Below are 20,629 nucleotides of genomic sequence, written 5' to 3'. Positions count from 1 at the left end.
TGGTTGTAGGTAGTTCGGAGTACATAAGTCAGTAGTCAACGACATAAGCTGGACTAAATCCCCTCATTGGTTTTCATCCCTTCACATACTTCTATCAACCTATTTCGTAAACAACGCCATGGACTACGCTACTTTCTTACCGCAGCCGCTGCACAGGCTGATGGCGAACGCCACCCCGCTGATGTGCACCGTGAGCTTGCTGGTTGCCTACCCGATCGTGACGACCTCTCTTCGCTACCGGCGGCTACGCAAGCTGCACAAGCGGTACCCTTACCGGACGCGCGAGTCCCTGGCCCAAATGACCGATGAAGAGGCCTTTCAGATCCAAAAGACCGTGGCGCAACTGGAGTTCCCGTTTATGTTCATCAAGTCGCTCCAATTTGCCTTGTTCAGAGTAATCTCCTCTAAAGATGAAAAGGAAAGAAAATTAAGACTAACATCAAACACAGACCTACGGTATCCCAACTATCTCCCACCTCCTCACCAAAACCAGCCAATTTTCTCACCCCGAGACCTCACTGAAGCGCTACACCGACACGAGCGCCCTTGTGCAAGAGATGGTCGGCAACGCGCCGACCTCGCAGCGCGCCTACATCTCTCTAGCACGCACGCGATTCCTGCACAGTGGATACCGCGCCTCGGGCAAGATCCTCGAGTCTGACATGCTATACACGCTGGCCCTGTTCGCACTGCAGCCTATCCGGTTCATAGCCCTCTTTGAGTGGCGCGAGCTGAGCGACCTCGAGCGCTGTGCTATTGGCACGTTTTGGAAATCCATCGGCGATGGCTTGGGTATTAGCTATGATGTCTTGCCGTCGGGGAAGGCGGGGTTCCGGGATGGGATCCATTGGCTTGAGGAGCTGGGCGTGTGGAGTGACGCTTATGAAGCGAAAGCTATGGTTCCTGATCCTAAGAATCGGGAGACGGCTGATCAGACTACCGCTGTGCTGCTTTATATGCTGCCCAAGGTATTGCATCCTGTTGGACTGCAGTTTGTCTCGTTTATGATGGATGATCGGCTGCGCAAGGCTATGCTGTAAGTCTTCGATCCCCGTGGACAGAAAGAGATTCAATCGATGGCCAAAGAAAGGGGGGAAAAAGCTAACTAATGAGAATAGATACGACCCCCCATCCCCCATCTTCGCCTCAATCTTCTCCAGTCTCCTCACAATCCGCAAACTCTTCCTCCGCTATCTCTCTCCACCAAGACCAGATTTCCTGCGCTACTCCTCCTTCACAGAGAAAGCCGACGAAAACAATCGCTTCTTCCTAACGCAATGGGAGGCCGCGCCGTACTACGTCAAGCCGACGTTCTGGAACCGCTGGGGTCCTGTAGCGTGGCTAACCTGGGCGCTGGGTCGTCCGCTTCCTGGGGACCAAGGGGATAAGTATTATCCACACGGTTACGCTATCCAGGATATTGGGCCTAAGTATTTTGAGGGGAAGGGAGGGAAGGCGTTGGAGGAGATGATGGAGGAGTTCAAGGGGTATCGGACGGGGAAGTGTCCATTTCATTGAGTATTTTGGGGATCTTACGGAGTATACTTTTTAAGTTGGGCTTGGTCGGTAGATACAAAGCAAAGAATGATTACCATTCTAAATTTTTTTGGGGCCGCTACAGAGCCCAAAGAATGGGAAGTCATTTTCGTGAATTGCTTTTCCACTAGGTGCTATTTCTTGCCGCGACAGTCGAAGACTACCGAGACCAAGAGGCAGGAAAATAGATACAGAAAAAAAAGGGGTAAATTAGGAGCGCTCAAACAAAATATTGGGGTTTCGGAGCACAGGCCCGCAAAGCCGCCCCGAGCGGAAGAGAATGTAGTAGCAAGGGTATTACGGTGAGCAGAGATCGGTGCCAGAGGGCAGCCCGTTTACAGGGGCTCCTCATCCTCGAGAACACCCTCCTCAGCGATGCTAGACAGTCGTTAGTACAGGTCATCAATGGAGAACAGGGGAATGCTTACTACTCCTCCTCGCCCTCGGAGATGGAGGCCTCCTGGTACTGCTGGTACTCAGAGACCAGATCGTTCATGTTGCTCTCAGCCTCAGTGAACTCCATCTCGTCCATACCCTCACCAGTGTACCAATGCAAGAAAGCCTTGCGACGGAACATGGCCGTGAACTGGTCACCGACACGCTTGAACAGCTCCTGGATGGAGGTCGAGTTACCGACGAAGGTGGACGACATGCGCAGGCCACGCGGGGGAACGGAGCAGAGAGCGGTCTGGACGTTGTTGGGAATCCACTCAACGAAGTAGCTCTGGTTCTTGCTCTGGATGTTGCGCATCTGGTCCTCAACCTCCTTCATGGAGACCTTACCGCGGAAGAGTGCCGAGCAAGTGAGGTAGCGGCCGTTGCGGAAGTCAGTGGCAGCCATCATGTTCTTGGGGTCGAACATCTGCTGGGTCAGCTCAGCAACGCTGATCTGGCGGTACTGGTGGGAGCCACGGCTGGTCAGGGGAGCGAAGCCGACCATGAAGAAGTGCAGACGCGGGAACGGAACCATGTTGACAGCCAGCTTGCGCAGATCCGAGTTGAGCTGACCGGGGAAACGGAGCGAGGTGGTGACACCGGACATGACGGCCGAGACCAGGTGGTTCAGATCACCGTACGAGGGCTGGGGGAGCTTGAGAGTACGCATGCAGATGTCGTACAGAGCCTGAATGCGTTAGTACAGACCTCCGCTCCAGAATTGGCACGACAAACCTCGTTATCGATACAGAAAGTCTCGTCAGAGTGCTCAACCAGCTGGTGAACGGAGAGAGTGGCGTTGTAAGGCTCAACAACGGTGTCCGACACCTTGGGCGAGGGGACGACCGAGAAGGTGGCCATCATGCGGTCGGGGAACTCCTCACGGATCTTGGAGATCAGGAGGGTACCCATACCGGCACCGGTACCACCACCCAGGGAGTGGGTGATCTGGAAACCCTGCAGGCAGTCGCAAGCCTCGGCCTCACGGCGGACGACGTCGACGACCTGGTCCACCAGCTCGGCACCCTCGGTGTAGTGACCCTTGGCCCAGTTGTTACCAGCACCGGACTGGCCGAAGATGAAGTTATCGGGGCGGAAAAGCTTGCCGAAGGGGCCGGCACGGACGGCATCCATGGTGCCAGGCTCCAGATCGACCAGGACGGCACGGGGAACGTAGCGGTCACCGGAGGCCTGGAATGATATTAGATTGTATCAAGTGAGACTGGGGGGAAGGCCACCCACATGGTTGAAGTAGACGTTCATGCGCTCCAGCTGCAGGTCGGAGGCACCATTGTAGCTGTCAAAACATCAGATGTTGTGTCCCATACCCAAACCATCACATTGTACTCACTGGCCATCGCCATCGAGGCCGTGCTCGCCAGAAATGTTCTGCCTGTAGTCCTGTCAGTCCCTTGTCGATCGAACAAGAATGCAATGGCCACGAGGCCAGATCCTGCACGTACCAGAAAGCGGCACCAATTTGGTTACCCTACAACCACACCCGATTTAGTCACCCAGACACATTGTTTATTCCCCCAGACACGTCTCCTCGTCGGAATTGTACTTACACACTGGCCGGTTTGAAGGTGCACCTAAGAAAAGTTGTCAGTTCAAAATGTTGAGGTTGAACAGGTGGGGTCTGCATTCAGGGGCCGGGGGGTGGGAGGAAAAACAAAGGACGCGTTTCTCGCCAGGGAGTCGGTCCGTCAGGGGAGGGGGAGGACGTACGATCTCACGCATTGTGGAGGTAATGTTTCCTGGAGCGGTAGACGGGTTTAAAAAAAAAGGAGGATGATGGAAAGAAGAGAGATGGGAAAGGAAGGAAGTTGAGCGGTGTGTGTGTGCGTGGGGATCAACAACACACGCTCAGGGGGATGCCCAATCCGGTAAGACCGGGTCACGGGACCGGGAGCGAACCACCGGTTGGGATGATGTGGAGCGCGTTGGAGGGCGTAGTGTACATAGTGAGCTATACTACCGACTGATCCAATGACCTCTTACGTCGCCCGATTCTCAACCACCCGCGAGCTCTCCAGCCATGTGCCAAACTCATCCAGCCGCTGGTTCTCATCCTCATCCTCCGCATCAATGCCCCGCTCCGCCATATCCTCTAGAGCCGCGCGCCGTTCATTGGTCTTCTTAAATTTCTCACGCCCTTCGGAGATATAGGCCTCGACCTGAGTTCCTCCAAAGAAGCGGCCACCCATGACCTGGGGGGAGGGATATCAGTAGGGTCTCAGGGCATTCGGTAGGAGAGACGACTCACCTGGACGCACTGGCGGGCAGCGTCGGGGTCCGTGAAGCGCACGCTCACCACCCCCTCCGGTTCCTTGTCGTAGAGAACCACGTTGGTCACTTCGCCAATTTTCGAGCATTCGTCGCGGATATCCTGTTTGATGTCGAGGATGGCGCCCGCATCCTCCTGCGTCTGGGTGTCAGCCTGTGACATGCAGCAAGAAGCAACACACCCTACATACCTCTAGTTCCTTCAAAGTAAACATATGTTTCAGGATCACCACTTTTTCCATTCGTGATGTCGTGTCGGGGAGTACAGACGGGTCATCATCATCCCAATCAGCGAGTTTACTGCAGGCAGCAATTAGTATCAAAAGCTCACAATCCCCAAACGCAATGGACATACTTGTTCAACTTCTGTGTCCGTGCAATAATCTTCCGCTTATCTCTCATATTGGTCTTGGGCGGCGCCTCCTTCTGGCTCTTGAACGAAAAATCGGCCGCCTGAACCCTCATCGGCCCAAGGGGTCCAGTCACTCCAAGCCGGAAATCCGAATCGTCCAGCATCTGAATCGCCAGGTTGACCGACTCCGGCCGAAAGTAGACGACCAGCACCTCGCCCTTGAATTTCCCGTCATCGTCCGTATACATTTTGATCCGTGGTCGCCCGCTGTCGATCTCTTCGGCGATGACGCCGCATTTTGAAAAGGTGTGCAGGATCTCCTCGAGCGTGGCATCCAATGGAACCGAGGTCACGAAGACAGCCGTGTTCACGCGCTGCTTCTTGACTTTTTGTGCCTGTCCTCCGAGTCACAGGGATTAGCATAGGCTATGTCTAGAGGGAGAGCAACAAATGCGTTCACTTACATCCTCACCACCCTCGGGCTGTTTTCGCTTCTTCCTATCCCGCGCAGTAGTCTCTTCTTCCTCATCCACACCTGCAACCCTGTACGCTTCTTGCTGCTGGCGGAGCAGATCTTCATCGACCTGCACTTCGCATTAGCGTTCAAGCTCCCAATCATGGAATGCGCGCGCATGCTTCCCGACGTCCACGCAGTCGAGATTTGCAGATGCCGCCGCGAGAAGTATCCATACCGTCTGAACCCAGCGCTTGATCCCCGAGTCGAATACAAACTCCTGCCCATCGTCGGTCTCCAGAATGAACTTATCGTCCAGTTTCGAGAATGAAATGCGTGGGTCGTTGTCGAATTCCGAGGGGTCCTGGGGGAAGTTGCGCGACGGCGCATCTGCGCCGTTTTCGGGGCTCGGTGAGGCCATCGAGGGCTGTGGAGGTGTGCGGGAGGGAAGGGTGGACGCTGACTGCAGCAATGATCGGAGGGAAGCTCGAGCTCTCTCGATTGCGGGCCAAAAGACCACTGCAAACAGTGCAAACAGCCCCAATACTATGTACAGACAGGCGAACTCCTACTGCGTATGCTTGATAAATAAAATAATGGATTTTGATTGAAGTTTTGACATTGAAATTAGGGTATCTGGAAGAACAAAAGAAGAAATCTAATTAAACAAGGTGTGGTGGCCCATGACTACGTGTTAAGTTTGAAGATGCCGCGATCAAGTAGACGGCTTTTCAAACGATATGGGAACCTCACCGGTAGGCGTGACAGAACGCTTGGAGCTGTCATCGCCACCCTCAACGCCGTTAACGATATCGCGGGTGATCTCAACATAATCATACTGCAAACCAGTTAGATGTGTTATATGCTGATGAAGGAAGCAAAAACTTACAGCGAACTCGCCAATCTCGGCGTCATCAATACCCATGATCTCATCCTCCTCCGGAGCACGCAGACTCATACCAGGAATGAGGTTGAGGATGAACAGGATGAGACATGTCCCGAAGAAAGAGTAAGCAAACCCAGAGACGGAGTCGGCAAGCTGGTAGCCCAGCTGGATGTAGTTGTGGTTGATCCAGCCGCCGGGGATCACGGTTACACCGTCCAGATGCGCAATGTAGTCACTGGGAGTTAATGGTAAGCTTAATGGTCAAGTAACAGACAAGAAAATACTCACGCAGCAAAGAGACCAGTCAGAAGGTTGCCAACCAGACCGCCGATGGTGTGGACCGCAAAGATATCGAGGGCATCATCAATGCGCAGCAGGAACTTGAGCTTGGTGGCATAGTTGCAGGCAATAGCGCCAACGACACCATAGATAAAGGCCGCCCACGGGGTCACGAAGCCTGATCCAGGAGTAATAGCAACCAGGCCGGCGATGACACCCGAACAGAAGCCGACAGTCGACCACTTCTTCTCCAGCCGGTAGTCGAGGAGACACCAGGTGACGCCGCCGACGGAGGCCGCCAGATTGGTCACGACAGCAGCCATAACGGCGCGGAGGTTGGCAGCGAGGGCAGAGCCGGCGTTGAATCCAAACCAACCGACCCACAGGAAGACGGTGCCGATCACAACGTGAGTGACGTTGTGAGGACGGTAGTTGAGCTCGTGGGTGCCATGGCCACGGCGCTTGCCCAGCATCAACGAGTAGGCCAGGGCAGCAGAGCCAGAGGCAATGTGCACCGGGGTGCCGCCGGCAAAGTCGAGTCCTCCCATTTTATACACCCATCCCGAGGCATTCCATGTCCAGCAGGCAATGGGGTCATAGATGATAGTCGTCCAGATGAACATGAAGACAATGCAAGGGAGCATACGACCTCGCTCGGCGACTGCGCCGACTGCCAGGGCAACCCTATAACACACTCCCGTCAGCGACTTGCTTTCCTGGGGAGCGTAAGAGAGATACTCACGTAATTGCAGCAAACATGCCCTGGAAAATGGCGAACAGAAGATCCGGGACCTTGGTACCGCCGACCGAGGGGGCAGCCAGGACATTTCTAAAGCCAAAGTTCTGGAGGTCGCCGATGAACTTGCCCGCAGTGTGAGAGAAGGCCAGTGAGTAGCCCCAGAAAAACCACTGGAACGAAACGACGCCGACCGACATGATGGAAAGCCAGATCAGGGAGAGGGCTGACTTGCGACGGGCCAGACCAGAGTAGAAGAAACTAGCAGAATGGGTGTCAGTGAATCTTTGTATCAGGCAGTCATCACAGGAGTATCCATACCCAACCCCGGGAATCATGAGCAAGACCAGGGCGGACGAGGTCACTACCCAAGCAATATCACCAGCCTAGACTCGGTATTAGCTAACAGGACCGACCCTCATCGCGGATGATGCCTACATTGTAGTAGATGTTCAGGTCCTGAGTGAGCGAGTCACCGCCAGTCCCGACAGCAGACCCATTGTAAGTCACTGGGTAGGCCGACATGGTGAAACCCAGATGAACGGTTCGTGTGAGGTGTCACAGATCTTGAGGAGAGGGTAGATGCAGGTGTGGAGAGGTGTCAGAATGGAGAAGATCCGCGCAAGATCTGGAAGAAGAATGTTTCACAGTCGGTAAGAGAACAGGGACAGGCTGATCAATAAATACGAACGGCCAAGCTCCACCGGAGGGAAACCCCGGACCAGAGATGGCGAGATAGTCCCGGGGATGGTCATTGCAATTGATGATATGAATCAGCTCCACGGGCATTATCAGCGAGCCAAGACCGCCCGGTTGACAAGCGGAGGATTACGGGTCCCACCAAGGGAGCTAGATATAGAACACGATCGATCGATGAAAATGGGACCTGAATCGCCGGCAGGAGTTGAGTTCATGCGGTGTTATTCTCCCAGCCTCCAGCTTCTCTCTTGCATGTATTCTTCGAAGCACCAAACGCACTAACTCAGGAACCTGCTCCCTTCGCGATACTCCCCGGGGGGACCTGGATCTCGTCCGATTGATTCTGGCAGAGATAAGGAGGATCGAGCATCACTGGCTATAGATATGGTCTGACGCGGGCCAATCAGGATCCACTACGCTTATCGTCCCTCCAAAGGGTCGATGTTCGACAATGTGTTCATCCAGATGGTGAGTGCCTTCTTGTCATCTTCAGAATACCGACTAACTAGATCGTCAAGGTGCAATTGCGATGTCCTCCCTCGATTGATCTCGATCCTCCAGCAAGGACAGCGCAATGGCCATGGGGTGATGTCCCTTATCTCGGGTTATCTCGTGCCAGGCTCGCCAATCAGCAACGCGGCAACTCCGGCCTTATCGCGCGAAGGGGCTGGATCACATTGCTTTCTCAGCTTTTTGTTCCAAAGGCATCTATCTCCATTTATTCGTTTGCCGCCGCTGACGGCCTGACTAATGATAGTTTCCGAAAGATCCCTCCCTGCGGACTCCGAAACACGGATGAACGAACGCTGTCAGCGATAATCTGACCCACAGTTTCGATGAGCATATTCTCTGACATTTCCATCCTGCCGGTAGATCCATCCGTATCTATCCACGGGCTAAACCAAATCTACCGCTTCGGCGCATCGATCACCGGAGAGAATATGGGGAACCAGAGAAGTACAGGGTAGGGTTAGCCTGTCACGTGCATGGCAGTTCCCCAGGCATCATCTCGTCAGCTATCCGGCCCCAGTAGTTAGTTATTTCAAGGATCTTCGGAGCAAGATGGCTGCGGGCAAACCTACTCCTTTCATGCGATGAGCTCATTACCGGGGAATGAATACAACAACCCAATGTGGTTACACGCCAGACTGAGATCGGGGCTGTAACCTTCCTTGTGGAGAATATATGTCTCAATATACTCATTGGGGATGGTGCTAAAAGCACGAGCTTCTTCCAGCAGTAGAGAATTGAAGTGATACCTAAAAACAACTCGACTAGCCGTTACGGAGCACAGATGTCACCGACACTACCTGGGTACAGATGGCATTTCCACCGGGTCCACTGATCGACGGGACTTGCTTCTGGATGCTCACTATTCCACGAATGAGAGACGGTAGAGATGAAATCAACTGTGCTGTTACGTACTTGGTCCTTGTTGTGAACCTTCCCTGATGTTGGATGCAATCCCTGTTCGACGCTACCCACTAGGGAATTATTCTAATCCTGTCGGCTGATCCTAACCCGAGCCCGGCCACTTCACAAACGACGAGCTGCCACGTGTGTCGTGTTGAGATCATGGTTAATCAATCTCTTGCAATACAGTATACGCGGCCGCCAATGTGAGGTCCTCATAGGTCCGCCTACCCGCCGCCAAAACAGGATCTGGGGGTTGCGCCACACTCACCGCCACACTTGGACGCACGCCCCTATCGAAACTCGCCAGTCACACTTCATCCTCCTCTCCAGATGATCAACCCCCATCCCCATGAACATGGAGCATCCCGACATGAACCATGACTCCGATGGCTCGGGATCCTCGGACGAGTTCCCTCCTCAGTATCCCTTGAGGGCCAACAACTACGAGGTCTTCGACGTCCCCGTCCAAACCCCGTCCACTCTCACCTCCTCCCCTCCGTCTCATTCCCCCAGCCTGGCCTCATGGTCCTCTACTCCCACGACGCGTCCACGCGGCGCTAGTCTCGGCGCTGCCTCCACTCTCGACAAATCCGATGGTCTTGCGATGGGAGGCGACATTCGACTTCAACGCCCGTCTGGCCCGGCACGGACACCCTCCAACACTTACGCTCCGCAACGGCGGCCACCGGCATACATCAGCCTCCAGAGCGACCGTCAGCGATCCTCATCTGCCAAACGGAGCTCTCGGCGCGACCCGAACGCGCAGTACCGCGCCCAGGAGAAGGCCTACGTCCAGCGCATTCGCGCCAACCCGGGGGCTTGGTACCACCACTTCAGCGAAGCGCAGGCCTCCAATATGACTGTAGCCGATGCAGACCTGGAGGATCCCTCCCCGTCCTCGGAGGCACCTTTCGACGAAGAAGCCTACGACCCTGATACCCAGCTTTTCCTCCCGGACGACAACCAGCCGACGATGGAAGAACTCAAGGAACCAAGGAACCAAGAACGACTGGAGTGGCACTCGATGTTGGCTTCGGTGCTCAAAGGCGACGTCGTGAAACAAGAAAAGCAACGGATGATTGGAGCTACGGAATCCAATCGGTCGGCTGCACAGAGCCAAGCGCTTTGGATTGGTGTCAGAGCGAGGACATGCGGTCGGAGTATTCCATTGCAGTGGAAAGTCATCGAAGACGCAAGGACTCACGTTGCCCCTCTGATCGAGGATATCATCAACTTCCAGATCAAGGGCGAGACAGAGATTGGCAAACCGCCGCGACAGCAAGTCGAAGATATCGTGGAGAAGATTGAGCGATGCGAGACTCTTTATTCGTCACATAAAGAGATGGCAGCCGCTCACCCTCGTGTTGCCTCGGAAGAATTCTATTCGAGTTGGGATTCGATCTTTGCGTGGCACAATATCACGGCGTTGATTAACACCGAGCTTGCCGTGCTGCAAAGCTGGGTGGGAAATGATTCCCTTGATTTCAGCAAGCCAAGGGAGCAATCCGCCCAGAGTGACCTTTCCGACGAGTCATTCCTGGATCGCATCATGAAAGAGGACGGTCTGAAGACGCTACAGGGCGAGAAGAGCATGCTGAATGCCGTCAGTGATGTTATCCAGAAAGCCAAGAGCACCCTGATTGAAAATGCCGAGGCGTTTTCGAAACGACATTTGCCACCGTATATCGAGGAGCTGCTCATCCTGATCAACTTCCCGTCGCGGTTGATCCAGGAGATCATTCGGATGCGTCTCTCTTACGCCAAGAACATGAAGGACCCGGCCCAGCAGTCCCCTATCTTGGTGGACCAAATGATCTCCCAGTTCCAGATCTTGATGAAAGTGGCGGTCGAGATCAAGCAAAATTATCTCACCATCTCGAGTCCAGAGCCTAGCTGGGATCTTCCCCCGTGTGTCGACGAGAACTTCGACTCGGTGGTCCTGGATGCCATGAAACTCTACTTCAAATTGTTGAACTGGAAACTGAATGCCAACAAGAACACTTTTAAAGAGGCAGAGATCCTGGAACAGATGTGGGGTTTCTCCTACGGCATCGGTAGACAGCTCGAAAGCGGAGATATTGAAGTGGCCGAGCAATTTAGGTACGGCGTCCTTGCTCTTTTTGAACGGCTAATACTAATCAGATCACAGTGCCTTGACGGCCAAGTCACTCCAACGTCTTATGATCCACTTTGAGCGCGAGTTGGTCCCCCGACCGAAAGAAACGGTGTTAGACATGGATAAGCGGTACAAGAGCATCTTGGATTCCACACGCATTCGCCAACGGAAGCTGTACCGGTTCTCGAGGTTCCTTTGCCAACTTTTTGAGAATGCCACTGAGTATAACCTCAGTGCTGACATTGCGTATGAATTCTTCGAGGAACTGCTAGTGTCCGATCATTTCCTGGTCACCTCGCCAGACTCGGTTGGTCAGAAGGGCGTTTACTTGATTGCGCATCCTGCGCTGTGGAACCGCCCTGGCGACATTCAGGCCATTCTCGCCACTTCTTTCCGGGAAGATGAAACGTCCGAAGAGGCAGTCCATATTCCCTACTTGCTCGTCATCCGCCCAGAGAAACCGATAGGCTGGGCGGGCAAGGAGATGCAGGTAGGATTCTTGGAGCAGCCGACAGATGTGCGCCTGGGCAAGCTTCGCCTGGTAGTAGAAGGCATGCAAGAGCGATTGCAAAAAGCTCGGATTGAGCTGACCCAGCTTACCGGCATCCAGCTCGACATGGCCGTGGAGCAACGAGCGAACCTTGGCCGCGTGAACGTCGAACTCAACAAGATGAAGAAAATCGCCTTCAAGCTATCCATGGCCATCATGGACAGCGTTGCTGTCATCAAGGACCAGCTGCGCGAGAAGATTTGGGAGAACAATGATTTGATTCAGGCTTGCTACGCATTTGCAACCGAATTCGGTAAGCGTTCATCCAGCTATGTCGATCCCAATCGACGAGCCATGAACAGTGCTCGATTGGTTGAGTTGTCTCTCGACTGGGTCTCGTTCGTCTGTGATGAGTGCGACGCTGCCGACAGGAAGACCTTCAAATGGGCCGTGGCTGCTCTTGAATTCGCAATGGCGATCACCTCCGGCCGGCATCTTTTGTCTATGAATGATGGGCAATTTGGCCGTCTCCGGTCCAAAGTGGCGGGATGCATGTCACTTCTCATCTCCCATTTCGATATCATGGGTGCTCGATCATCTCTCGCAGCCCAGGTAGAGAAGCAGCGGATGGAGGAACGCGCTGGGTCCCGAAAATTGGGTTCCGGCCGGATTGTCAGTGACGAAGAAGCCTCGAAAATGGTTCGCGAGCAGTGGCTGGCGCGTGTGACGGAGCTTGAGGACCGCAGGGTGGAGGAAGATGCGAAACGCCAGGCGCTCGGACGCGTGCTGGAGGGCTCGAATGAGGCCGATCGGTCGCTCACAGTCCTCTCATCCTCGGCCACGAACGTTAATTTGCGGTGGCAGCAAGGCCAATTCATTGGAGGTGGCACTTTCGGCTCTGTCTATGCAGCCATCAATTTAGACAGCAATTACTTGATGGCGGTTAAGGAGATTCGCCTGCAGGATCCCCAGCTTATTCCCAAGATTGCTCAGCAGATTCGCGACGAGATGGGGGTGCTCGAAGTCCTGGATCACCCGAACATCGTCTCGTACCACGGCATTGAGGTGCATCGTGACAAGGTGTACATCTTTATGGAATACTGCTCAGGCGGTTCACTGGCTAGTTTGCTGGAGCATGGCCGCATCGAAGATGAGACAGTCATCATGGTCTATGCGCTCCAGCTCTTGGAGGGCCTGGCCTACCTCCACCAAGCGGGTATCGTGCACCGCGACATCAAGCCCGAGAACATCCTGCTCGACCACAACGGAATCATCAAGTACGTGGACTTTGGCGCTGCCAAGATCATCGCGCGTCAAGGTCGTACTGTGGCACCGATGGACGGCCCTACCGGCGGTGGCCTCAAGGAGCAGCCCATGCTCCCAAAGGACGGCCAGCATGCGAACCAGCGCAAGAACCAGAAGACCACCACGGGTACTCCCATGTACATGTCCCCCGAGGTAATCCGCGGTGACGCCTCCGCGCTGAGCAGCCACCAAGGCGCCATCGACATCTGGTCGCTGGGCTGCGTCGTCCTGGAAATGGCCACCGGCCGACGGCCCTGGTCCTCGCTCGACAACGAGTGGGCCATCATGTACAACATCGCCCAAGGCAACCAGCCCTCGCTGCCCTCGCGGGACCAACTCAGCGACTTGGGCATCGACTTCGTGCGCCGCTGCTTCGACTGTGATCCCCTAAAGCGTCCGACTGCTGCTGAGCTTCTCCAGCACGAGTGGATCGTCTCCATCCGTCACCAGGTTGTCTTGGAGCCGGCAACCCCGAACAGCGATCCAGGCTATAGCAGCTCCAGCTCGGCTAGCCGCCAGAATTCGACGTATATGTGATTCTTATCTTCTCTTTATGCATCTGCATTCTGCTCTCATAGCAGTCCGTTCTGATTTTACTTAAACCACGCTCGTTCGATCTCGGCTTGAACTATCCATTTTCAAATCGATTTCGCATGTGATACCCCAACTTTTTTTGGCCTTCTTCGGCTTGCTCTTCACGGGCCCCTTTCAATGTTTCAATAATGTTGCACCTTTTTCTTTATTTCCTTGATGTCTCTTCGCATATATGACCTTGGCTGAGTCCCGTGTTTCTTTGCATTTTTTGTCGTGGATTGTTGGGATTAATGAATGCTTGTATACGAAACGGGCTTCTACGGTTACTTCTGTTTGGTTTGCATAGCAGTGTCTGTACGTCAATAATGGTATCTGATTTGATTTTACCGTCTCCTATATTTTCAAGTCTTCAACATGGTGTAGGTTCTCGTTTACGCAACAGCCAACGATGCTTGACAGTAATAGCCCGTGTATCTCTCTCTACAACTCCAATGGATCAATGGTAGTTGACAGCAGTGAACCGAAGAAAAATACTGGGTAAGTGGACGAGAAGAGATGAGACGAGAGAGAGCAGTCCGCAGTGCTGCTGAAGACTAACATTTTCCTACAAGAAGCCCTAGCGGCCCCAGAATAGTCAACCTTGAAACCCGAGGCAAATTAAAAACAGACAATCACACAAGAGCAGAAGTTCGTTCAATTAAAAAAAAGGGAGTTAGTAAGAGATAAGAAGATCCAAACTCGAAACAGAGGTGAGTGGCAGACCAGTTCGCCAGAAAAGGGAAGGGCAAAAGAGAACAGTAAACGCCAATTTCCCAAAGATCGTGAGGCATGAGATAAAATTCTGAACGGCAGATCCGAACAAAAGAGGATAATGTATGAACAGCTGTATGGCATGTGGCAGCTTGGTTGGGATGGAGGGAGGAGATATGTTACTGGTTCAAACCCGAGGCATGGGGAGAACAAGATCAAGATCAGGAAGATGGCACGGAGATGAATGGAAACCACGGAGTGAGGTACAGCCAGGTATCAATCCGAGAATCAAAAACCAAGCATCTTGTCAAGTAAGAGCAAACCAGGAAGCACAGCTTAGCCGTGGCAGTCCAAAGACGCACAGAGAGAGAGAGAGAGAGAGAAAGAAGAGAAGAACAGTAGAGGGTATCGAGAGGAAGAGACAGAAACAAAGGATCAGCTTGCAGATCGGCGCCAGCAGTCAAGTTCGGGGACCTTAGCGGAACTCGACTGCTGGCGCGCATCCACGATCCTCTACATGCTTGAGCTCAAGCTGTTGGAATCTGTCAAGGCAACAAATTGCAGTCAGTATACCGTGGTCACTAACAGTTGAGATATCATACGTACCGCTCGCTCTTTGCATGGAAGTACACGCCGCTCACGGTTCCCGCGACCTGGTTGAAACAGATGTAGTAGAATCCCTCAAAGCTGGCGCCGGAAATGGTGCGCACGCGATGGTCGGGCACAAGGAAGTATTCTTTCCATCTCATAAAGACGTGCTCACGTTGGGCGAAGTTGCGATATGTAAAGTCCGTTCGTTTCGCCTGCTTCGCCAGGGGTCGCCACGCCGCGAACCGAGACCAGTGGTGCATGTCAGTTTTCTCCGTGGCGCCCCATGCCTCGTTACGAGTTTGGAAAGTATGCTTGGTGCCAATGATCTCTCCTTCAAAAAATGTAGTCAAGGTAGGGTGATCCTCGGTAAGACCTGAAGAATATCAGAGCGAGTCCGAGACGAAGTGTGAAGCCGGCGGTACAAACCTTGGATGCGAAGGTAGCCGCATAGATAGGACTCGGCCATGTCCACATGTTTGATTTCCACATCAACATTATAGACCTGGCGATCCGACTGCTGCGTGCCGACAAACTTGCTTCCCGAGCGCAGAAAGGAAGAGGTATGATTTGGCAGAAGCTGGGGGGATGGTCAATTGAGAGTGGCGGCGGGGTGGTCGCGTGGGTTGGGCACATACCCTCACATTGGAAAATTCATAACGAAGCAGCGACGAGTTTGCCGGCGTGACCGACGACTGACCGCGCGCACACGATGATGATTCGGTGGGAGAACTGGATCTGCCAGGCCCAGTCTCATCATCGGCAGACATCTTCCTCTCCACCTTCAGCGGATCCGTCGGCAGCGGCGAACCGCCATCGTCGGATCGGCTCAGGACGGACGGGGCAGCGATGCTTTCGGGGGAGAGAACATTGTCGATCGTGTCGCTGGAAAGCGTGGAGTCCGGAGAGTCTCTGCGGGCCGAGATTCTGTCGAGTTCGGGAGGACAGGTTCGGGCGGAGATCACCTGGGCGATGGATGGAGGAGCAGGCGGTTGGTTGTTGCTCGGAGTGGGCATTGAGGGCGGGTCAGGGCAAGAAGCGAAGGGCACATCGGACCGAGACGAGCGAAAGAGAATAAGGAAGAAGTGTTCGCAGATGGGAAGAGCAACGGCCCGGGTTGGTTGGATTTGGGTCATGCGAGCGCGGGGGTGGGAAACGGGTGCCTGAGGCAGAAGCCTTACTCGACAGTCTCGACTACAGAAGGATGAGATTCATTTTTGCTCGTCGCCACTACATAGTCCTGATCCTGATGAAACGCCCGGTGTATAGTTATCGTAAGCAAAAGAGAAAAAAAAAAAAAGGTAACAACAACAGCCAATGTGGTCGCCCGGACAGCGTTTAAATAGGCTTGATCTATAGGGCTGTCAGGATAGGTCGGTCAAAGCAGAAGACGCGGAAGCATACCTTGAAGTGCAGGGAAATCAAAGAGAAAATCAGCGCCTTCAGATCCTGCACGAGGTAGTAAAACACTCGCAAGCCCTCCGGGTCCGCCGATTCGGTCACATCGACCAGAGAGCCGATCTTCGCAGTCTACACAACCCAAAGTCAGATATATTTCTCTCTCTCTCTCTCTTGCATGACACGCGAACATACCTCAAATGAAATGTGCTCATTCCCAATGCGAATCTCTAGCTCCTGGCGTCCGTCCTTGTTCTTCTGCGGCCACTTGGAGTCGTCCTCTCTGGGTGCCTTGGTCAGCGCAAAGGTTCCTCGGCCCTTGCAGGGGGGAATTGGACCACGTACTTCATGATCTCGCTATCCTTGATAATGCGCTTCACCTCCTGGATCATCGCAGCGCTCACGCACACTAATCCCTCGTCAACTCGAGTCTGCACCTGGGTGTGGTTCCATCACTCACTCTCTTTGCGGATCAGGGAGTCATTGCGGTAGTTGGAGTTGTTCGCATATCGCACGGCGGCGCTGCTGCCATCTGCGATGGTCCGGAGGTCGAATTCTGTTCTACAAGTCAGCGACAAGCATCCAGCGAAGCGATTGCGGGGGGACACACCGAGGAACTCATGGCCGAACCGCCCAGAATGACCGGAGCTGCGGGCCTGTCAGCAACTGAGTATACCAGAGCAGCACCATCACCTACTAGTATCGAATGTAGAAGGGGTCGTTTTGCGACATTTTGGCAATTGACAAAGGGCAGCAGTGGTGTCCGCGAGAAGGAAAAGAGGCGGGCTTAGTCATCCACACAGACGGGCCACGCATGGACAAGTCGACCTGTTTCCCCCCCACAAGTCAAGTCAACCAAAGCCAACTCACTCTCCGCCGATGATTCCACGGGCGAGCGCTGTTGGTCTGCTCTAATTGCTCGTTCGTGACATTGGTCTTGCCTCCTGTCCCTGGAGGACTCACCCTGGTGTGTCCGACCCACCTCCCCTTCGAAAACAAACACGTTGAACTAACCACTGGCAGCTCCCCTTCCCTCCCATCGCCTCCTCCCCCCATCCATCATGGCGTCGTTTCTCGAAAATACGTACAGCCTGGTCCATATGGACAACACGGCGGACCAGCCGACTATACAGGAGCTGAAGCTGCAGCTGGAGAAAGGCACCGACGAGACCAAGATGGAGACAATGAGGACAATTGTTACGATCATGCTCAATGGGGATCCCATGGCGCAACTGTTGATGCACATCATTCGCTTTGTCATGCCCTCCAAGAGCAAGGCGCTGAAGAAATTGCTGTACTTCTACTACGAGATCTGCCCCAAACACGATTCGAGTGGCAAGCTGAAGCAGGAGATGATCTTGGTGTGGTAAGGATGCATTGCGCTCCCCCTTCGCTATAAGCGGTAGACTCACAAATCTTGCAGTAACGGAATTCGAAACGATCTGCAACATGCCAATGAATACATCCGAGGCAACACCCTTCGCTTCCTGGCCAAACTCCGCGAGCCCGAACTGATCGAGCCCCTCCTTTCGTCGGCCCGCTCGTGTCTCGACCACCGTCACGCCTACGTCCGCAAGAACGCCGTTTGGGCCGTGGCGTCCATCTTCCAACACTCCGAGTCTCTCATCCCCGACGCCCCGGAACTCATCCAGACCTTCCTCGAGTCGGAGAATGACCCCACGTGCAAGCGCAATGCCTTTGCGGCCCTCATGTCCATCAGCCACCAAAAGGCGCTGGAGTACCTGGCAACCACGTTTGACAGCGTTCCCAACACGGACGAGTTGCTTCAATTGGCCGAGTTGGAGTTCATTCGCAAGGACGCAGTGCAGAATACCCAGAACAAGGTTAGTTTAGCCATGTCAACGCCAATCGCATAGCATCACTAAAAAGCAACAGGCACGGTACTTGAAATTGATCTTCGATCTCCTCGATGCCCCTACCAGCACCGTGATCTACGAGGCCGCGACCTCCCTCACCGCTCTCACCAGCAACCCCGTCGCCGTCAAAGCCGCCGCGGGCAAATTGATCGAACTCGCTATTCGGGAGGCCGATAACAATGTCAAGCTTATCGTGTTGGACCGTGTGGACCAGCTGCGGATCCGCAATGAAGGTGTTCTGGATGATTTGACTATGGAGATTCTGCGTGTTCTCACCAGCCCGGATATCGATGTTCGGAGAAAGGCCCTCGGCATTGCTCTGGAAATGGTCTCGAGCAAGAATGTTGAAGAAATTGTGATGCTGCTTAAAAAAGAGCTTTCCAAGACCGTGGATGAGCAATATGAACAGGTAGGTCGCCCAGCCATTGTGGATATGCCGGTCGTGCTAACGTCGTCTATAGAACAGCGAATACCGCCAACTCTTAATTCAGTCAATACATAACTGCGCCATCAAATTCTCGGAAATTGCCGCTAGCGTCGTCGATCTTCTGATGGACTTCATTGCCGACTTCAACAACAACTCCGCCGTTGACGTGATTTCCTTCGTCAAGGAGGTTGTTGAGAAATTCCCTAAGCTGCGTGCGGGGATTGTCGAACGTCTCGTCTCGACTCTGAGCGAGGTTCGGGCTGGAAAGGTCTACCGTGGTGTCCTTTGGGTTGTCGGAGAATACTCCTTGGAGGAGAACGACATTCGGGAGGCCTGGAAAAAGATCCGAGCCAGTCTTGGGGAAATTCCCATCTTGGCTTCGGAGCAACGGCTGCTTGATGAGGTCCCCGAAGACAATGCTCTTCTTACGCAAGAGCAGCCGAACGGTCATGCTAAGGCTGCAACCCCGTCTGGATCGCGGAAGGTGTTGGCGGATGGAACATACGCGACAGAGAGCGCTCTCACCAGCCAGTCTGCCGCAGCCGCCCGACTGGAAGCCGTCAAGGCAGCCCAAAAGCCGCCTCTGCGTCAGCTCATTCTGGATGGTGACTACTATCTCGCCACTGTTCTCTCTTCGACCTTGACCAAGTTGGTGATGCGGCATTCCGAAGTTTCGCAGGATGCCGCCCGTACCAATGCCCTTCGCGCCGAGGCGATGCTTATCATGATCTCGATCATGCGCGTTGGCCAGTCACACTTCGTCAAGGCTCCCATCGACGAGGACTCTGTGGACCGCATAATGTGCTGCGTGCGCTCTCTGGCCGAATTCTCGGAGAAGAAGGATCTCGAGACCACCTTCCTCGAGGACACCCGCAAGGCCTTCCGTGCCATGGTTCAGGTGGAGGACAAGAAGAGAGCCGCCAAGGAGGCTTCGGAGAAGGCAAAGAGTGCTGTACAGGTTGACGACGCCATTCCAATTCGACAGTTCACCAAGAAGAATGCCACGGAGGGGGCAGAAGAAATTGAGCTGGATCTCGCCAAGGCCACGGGCGGCGAAACCATCGTGGAGAACGTCTCCTCGAAGCTGAGCCGGGTGGTGCAACTAACTGGTTTCTCCGATTCAGTTTACGCTGAAGCCTACGTTACGGTTCACCAATTTGACATTGTCCTAGATGTGCTGCTGGTCAACCAAACCGCCGAGACCCTGCAGAACCTGTCCGTGGAGTTTGCGACTCTCGGAGACCTCAAGGTGGTTGAACGGCCGTCGACACACAACCTGGGTCCGCGCGACTTCCTGAACGTGCAGGCAACGGTCAAGGTGTCGTCGACCGACACCGGTGTCATCTTCGGCAACATCGTGTACGATGGCGCCAGCTCCACCGAGACCCACGTGGTCATCCTCAACGACATCCATGCGGACATCATGGACTACATCCAGCCGGCGCAGTGCACCGAGACCCAGTTCCGGACCATGTGGACCGAGTTCGAGTGGGAGAACAAGGTCAACATCAACTCCAAGGCCAAGACCCTACGGGATTTCCTCAAGCACCTGATGGAGAGCACGAACATGGCGTGCTTGACGCCCGAAGCGTCCCTCAAGGGCGACTGTCGGTTCCTGAGCGCCAACCTGTATGCGCGGAGTGTATTCGGTATGTCTCTCTGTCCCAACTTTCAACCGGTTACTAACTATGTGTGCAGGCGAGGATGCCCTGGCCAACCTGAGCATCGAAAAGGAGGGCGAAGACGGGCCAATCACCGGGTTCGTGCGGATAAGAAGTCGGTCGCAGGGCCTGGCACTGAGCCTGGGCTCACTCAAGGGGCTGAAGGCCGCCGCGGCAGCGTAGTAGAATGCAACCCTAACTATATCTTTACTTACTTAGTCCCCTGCTCAATTCCTCGAGACGAATGTGTTTATTTCCTTTTTTCTGTTCTCCCTGTTCTTCTCTGGAGTCGGTTAGTAACTAGGTCGTGGATAGAAAAACAATTTGATCTAGGTCCTTCCTTAACCCAACTTCTTATCCACCCACTAATTAATTCTTGACACCCCCGATTGGGGGCCACAGTC

The 20,629-nt window shown here is 54.1% G+C and overlaps 11 protein-coding genes across 11 annotated transcripts; 3 read left to right on the top strand and 8 right to left on the bottom strand.

The window, feature by feature from the left end:
- Positions 1-118: 118 nt before the first annotated feature.
- Positions 119-1,040, top strand: N7510_004040 (uncharacterized protein; the record flags this gene model as incomplete). The annotated part of the gene is made up of 2 exons (XM_056975966.1): positions 119-394; positions 450-1,040. The coding sequence occupies 2 exons, from the start codon at positions 119-121 to the stop codon at positions 1,038-1,040; spliced, it is 867 nt and encodes a 288-aa protein (XP_056835922.1).
- Positions 1,041-1,871: 831 nt separating this feature from the next.
- Positions 1,872-3,711, bottom strand: N7510_004039 (beta-tubulin; the record flags this gene model as incomplete). The annotated part of the gene is made up of 8 exons (XM_056975965.1): positions 1,872-1,914; positions 1,965-2,659; positions 2,707-3,162; positions 3,214-3,268; positions 3,323-3,364; positions 3,435-3,460; positions 3,540-3,563; positions 3,700-3,711. The coding sequence occupies 8 exons, from the start codon at positions 3,709-3,711 to the stop codon at positions 1,872-1,874; spliced, it is 1,353 nt and encodes a 450-aa protein (XP_056835921.1).
- A 257-nt stretch (positions 3,712-3,968) lies between these two features.
- N7510_004038 (RNA-binding protein) lies at positions 3,969-4,420 on the bottom strand (the record flags this gene model as incomplete). The annotated part of the gene is made up of 2 exons (XM_056975964.1): positions 3,969-4,181; positions 4,238-4,420. The coding sequence occupies 2 exons, from the start codon at positions 4,418-4,420 to the stop codon at positions 3,969-3,971; spliced, it is 396 nt and encodes a 131-aa protein (XP_056835920.1).
- Positions 4,421-4,584: 164 nt separating this feature from the next.
- On the bottom strand, positions 4,585-5,189 carry N7510_004037 (RNA-binding protein; the record flags this gene model as incomplete). Its single annotated transcript, XM_056975963.1, has 2 exons — positions 4,585-5,004; positions 5,145-5,189. 2 exons carry the CDS (start codon positions 5,187-5,189, stop codon positions 4,585-4,587), a joined length of 465 nt encoding a protein of 154 aa, XP_056835919.1.
- Positions 5,190-5,205: 16 nt separating this feature from the next.
- On the bottom strand, positions 5,206-5,484 carry N7510_004036 (nuclear mRNA splicing factor-associated protein; the record flags this gene model as incomplete). The annotated part of the gene is made up of 1 exon (XM_056975962.1): positions 5,206-5,484. The coding sequence occupies one exon, from the start codon at positions 5,482-5,484 to the stop codon at positions 5,206-5,208; it is 279 nt and encodes a 92-aa protein (XP_056835918.1).
- Positions 5,485-5,778: 294 nt separating this feature from the next.
- Positions 5,779-6,872, bottom strand: N7510_004035 (ammonium permease MEP2; the record flags this gene model as incomplete). Its single annotated transcript, XM_056975961.1, has 2 exons — positions 5,779-6,184; positions 6,238-6,872. 2 exons carry the CDS (start codon positions 6,870-6,872, stop codon positions 5,779-5,781), a joined length of 1,041 nt encoding a protein of 346 aa, XP_056835917.1.
- A 94-nt stretch (positions 6,873-6,966) lies between these two features.
- On the bottom strand, positions 6,967-7,489 carry N7510_004034 (ammonium transporter; the record flags this gene model as incomplete). Its single annotated transcript, XM_056975960.1, has 2 exons — positions 6,967-7,225; positions 7,377-7,489. 2 exons carry the CDS (start codon positions 7,487-7,489, stop codon positions 6,967-6,969), a joined length of 372 nt encoding a protein of 123 aa, XP_056835916.1.
- Positions 7,490-9,434: 1,945 nt separating this feature from the next.
- sskB (uncharacterized protein) lies at positions 9,435-13,527 on the top strand (the record flags this gene model as incomplete). Its single annotated transcript, XM_056975959.1, has 2 exons — positions 9,435-11,179; positions 11,229-13,527. The coding sequence occupies 2 exons, from the start codon at positions 9,435-9,437 to the stop codon at positions 13,525-13,527; spliced, it is 4,044 nt and encodes a 1,347-aa protein (XP_056835915.1).
- A 1,343-nt stretch (positions 13,528-14,870) lies between these two features.
- Positions 14,871-15,998, bottom strand: N7510_004032 (GID4/VID24 family protein; the record flags this gene model as incomplete). The annotated part of the gene is made up of 2 exons (XM_056975958.1): positions 14,871-15,238; positions 15,368-15,998. The coding sequence occupies 2 exons, from the start codon at positions 15,996-15,998 to the stop codon at positions 14,871-14,873; spliced, it is 999 nt and encodes a 332-aa protein (XP_056835914.1).
- Positions 15,999-16,215: 217 nt separating this feature from the next.
- On the bottom strand, positions 16,216-16,992 carry N7510_004031 (mago nashi family protein; the record flags this gene model as incomplete). Its single annotated transcript, XM_056975957.1, has 4 exons — positions 16,216-16,392; positions 16,456-16,613; positions 16,721-16,908; positions 16,958-16,992. The coding sequence occupies 4 exons, from the start codon at positions 16,990-16,992 to the stop codon at positions 16,216-16,218; spliced, it is 558 nt and encodes a 185-aa protein (XP_056835913.1).
- A 329-nt stretch (positions 16,993-17,321) lies between these two features.
- On the top strand, positions 17,322-20,408 carry N7510_004030 (coatomer subunit beta; the record flags this gene model as incomplete). Its single annotated transcript, XM_056975956.1, has 5 exons — positions 17,322-17,626; positions 17,684-18,104; positions 18,157-18,546; positions 18,599-20,213; positions 20,263-20,408. 5 exons carry the CDS (start codon positions 17,322-17,324, stop codon positions 20,406-20,408), a joined length of 2,877 nt encoding a protein of 958 aa, XP_056835912.1.
- Between the last annotated feature and the right edge of the window lie 221 nt (positions 20,409-20,629).

This window comes from Penicillium lagena, assembly GCF_028827675.1.
Source record: "Penicillium lagena strain IBT 129212 chromosome Unknown utg000002l_segment0_segment0, whole genome shotgun sequence".
In the NCBI taxonomy this organism is placed as follows: Eukaryota; Fungi; Ascomycota; class Eurotiomycetes; order Eurotiales; family Aspergillaceae; genus Penicillium; species Penicillium lagena.
The sequence above is the reverse complement of the archived record's forward strand: the minus strand, read 5'-3'. Positions and strand labels throughout refer to the sequence as shown.